General features: G+C 35.8%; 1 protein-coding gene across 3 annotated transcripts in view; it reads right to left on the bottom strand.

Annotated features, from left to right (window-relative positions):
* LOC122066588 (transcription factor E2FB-like) overlaps nucleotides 1–2,312 on the bottom strand; it is a 12,226-nt gene that overhangs the window by 3,202 nt on the left and 6,712 nt on the right. For all 3 annotated transcript variants that reach the window (XM_042630418.1, XM_042630417.1, XM_042630419.1), the window contains 5 exons: nucleotides 2,089–2,266; nucleotides 1,860–1,916; nucleotides 1,692–1,777; nucleotides 1,452–1,540; nucleotides 1,319–1,373 (listed from right to left, as the gene is read on the bottom strand). In XM_042630418.1, the coding sequence (XP_042486352.1) occupies nucleotides 1,319–1,373; nucleotides 1,452–1,540; nucleotides 1,692–1,777; nucleotides 1,860–1,916; nucleotides 2,089–2,266 (465 nt within the window). The remainder of the gene's footprint in view (nucleotides 1–1,318; nucleotides 1,374–1,451; nucleotides 1,541–1,691; nucleotides 1,778–1,859; nucleotides 1,917–2,088; nucleotides 2,267–2,312) is intronic.

The following is a 2,312-nucleotide window of genomic DNA, read 5'->3' as shown; positions in this document are numbered from 1 at the left end:
GGAAAGAAAAGGTCACACAACCATTGCTATAGTATCTACCCGGCACAATAACTATTCATTCTTCAAAACATCCTCCTTCACAAGTTGGGTTACATGCCTTTTTATACCAAACTGAAATTAAAACTTCCTAATTAAAAACTAAACTGAAATAGAAGTAAAATCTCCTAACATCTCCTAAAAGTTAGACTAATAAAATTAGAAACTAAACAAAATTCGAATCGGTAACTCCCTACTTGTGTAACAACTACCAAAATATCCTCCAAAATAAAATAACTAAATATTTCCCAAATAAAATCAATCCTAAAAGATTCTACTAAACTCAAAAATCCAAACGGACCCGGTTCAACCTCAATTCTACATCACTAACTATTACTAGGAGGCAGCTTATCGTACTTAAAGTACCAGAAGGGGGCTCCTATGAAGGGGCTCATTTACTGTCCTCGTCAGAATATTGATATGATAGGGTTTTCCTATGCAAACTGGCTGGTGCTGATGGTGATCGGATGTCTACCACATGCCATTGCACATCTATTTGTGGCAATCTTTGTCACATGGCGTTGTCACATGGCGAAGTAAGAAGCAAACCACTATGGTTACATCCAATGTTGAGGTTCAGTATAGAGCTACGGCTTAGACTACAATTGAGTTGATGTAGTTACAGTTTTTACTTCAAGAATTGGGCTTTCCTAGTATTCAACCTATGAAAATGTTTTGTGATAATCAAGCCGCTATCTACATTGCCAGTAACCCGTTCTTTCATGAGAGTACCAAGCACATTGAAATTGACTGTGACTTTGTGTGACATGTGTTGTTATGAAGAAACTCATTGTTACTCCATTCATCCCTTATTTTGATCAACTTAGTGATATGTTTACCAAGCCTTTATTTGGTCCTGCTTTCAGGAAGTATTGTTTCAACCTAGGCATGGGAAACTTATATGCTTGAGGGGGAGTCTTAACATATGTACCGTACCACATATTTCTATGTATAGCGGGGGTGACAGTACGGGTTTTTGCTCTATTCTTTAGAATTCCCAATTAGACTTCGATTGTAACTAGGATTGGGAAGTCTCTCTTTCTTTCTTATCCCTTATGTAATTGATTGGTTATATATAAGTAATTGACGTTGGGAACTGCCAAAGTACAATTGTCTTTGCTTGTCTTTGGCAGTCTCGGTTTCTATCCATCTTTATCTTCTTCTTCTTTCTCTTCTTCCTTGCATTCAATCTCCTTGCTTGTATTGGTTATTTAATTTTGGAAAAATCACAAATGATATAATTAGGCCACAATCAGGCATGGTCAATTATGAAATGAAGTACCTTGAGCCTCATAACTTGACCATCCAGTTCATTAGGTCTTGACATTTCAAGTCCCCTGTTTCAAGACTAGGAATGAGTAGAAGTTATTGAAATGAAAAAAAGAACTAAGAAAAAGGAGGATTGTTGGTCTTACTTCCAACGTATATTATTCTTTGATGTTTTTTCTATTAAACCTATTCCTTCAAGAACATTCGTAATATCATATATTCTCCTTTTCTGTACCTGTCAAATAAAGAAAATTTCTCCAAAAAGAAACCATGGCAAGTTAGAAAAAAATAATTTAAAAAAAATAAAAAATAAAAGAAAGAAAGAAAGAAAGAGTAGACGTGAAAAAGTTGAAATTTGAGCAGAATAAGCCATCAAGCTTTTCTACCTCCAAGACATCTGCTGCCTTGTTCAGATCAAGAGTGCCATCCTTGGCCTCCTGGATCAAACTAATGAATTTCTTTGTTAGCACGCCTGCAACATATTTTATCAGATTACTTGGCAACAAATAACAGTATCAAAAGCTAAGGGTACATTGCTCTTAAACTTGTGTTACCCAGAGAATTGTCATAACGACAAGTGGCAGCTGGTTCCAACATATCAGAACGGGCATCTACAAGCAAAGATTCAATTGATGTAAATTCCATCTGTTATCTTTCCTTCTTACAAGAAAATTCAGAGCATCAGAAAATATGTATAATGAAATGTATCTAAAGGTGTGCTCCACAATGTAGTGCAGAAGATAACATATTATATCATTTATCTGATGATATAAATTCACTGACCTGAGTGTGACCCCAGAGTTTGTGACCCAGATTTCTTGTGCTTTGAAACCTTCGATTTACTGCAATGCTTAAGACCTGTGCCAGGCACAACATTAATTGCTTCACCATGTCCATGGCAAGTTGCCCATTCACCAATTTGACCTTCAAGATTGTCTGCTTTTAAATCTGTGCTGAGGAACTGATTTAAAAAAAAAAAATCCAAAAGCGAAAACACTTCAGATAAA

The sequence above is a fragment of the Macadamia integrifolia genome, unplaced genomic scaffold (genome assembly GCF_013358625.1).
Source record: "Macadamia integrifolia cultivar HAES 741 unplaced genomic scaffold, SCU_Mint_v3 scaffold2479, whole genome shotgun sequence".
NCBI lineage: Eukaryota > Viridiplantae > Streptophyta > Magnoliopsida > Proteales > Proteaceae > Macadamia > Macadamia integrifolia.
Note: the sequence above shows the minus strand (reverse complement) of the source record. Positions and strands in the feature narration are given on the sequence as shown.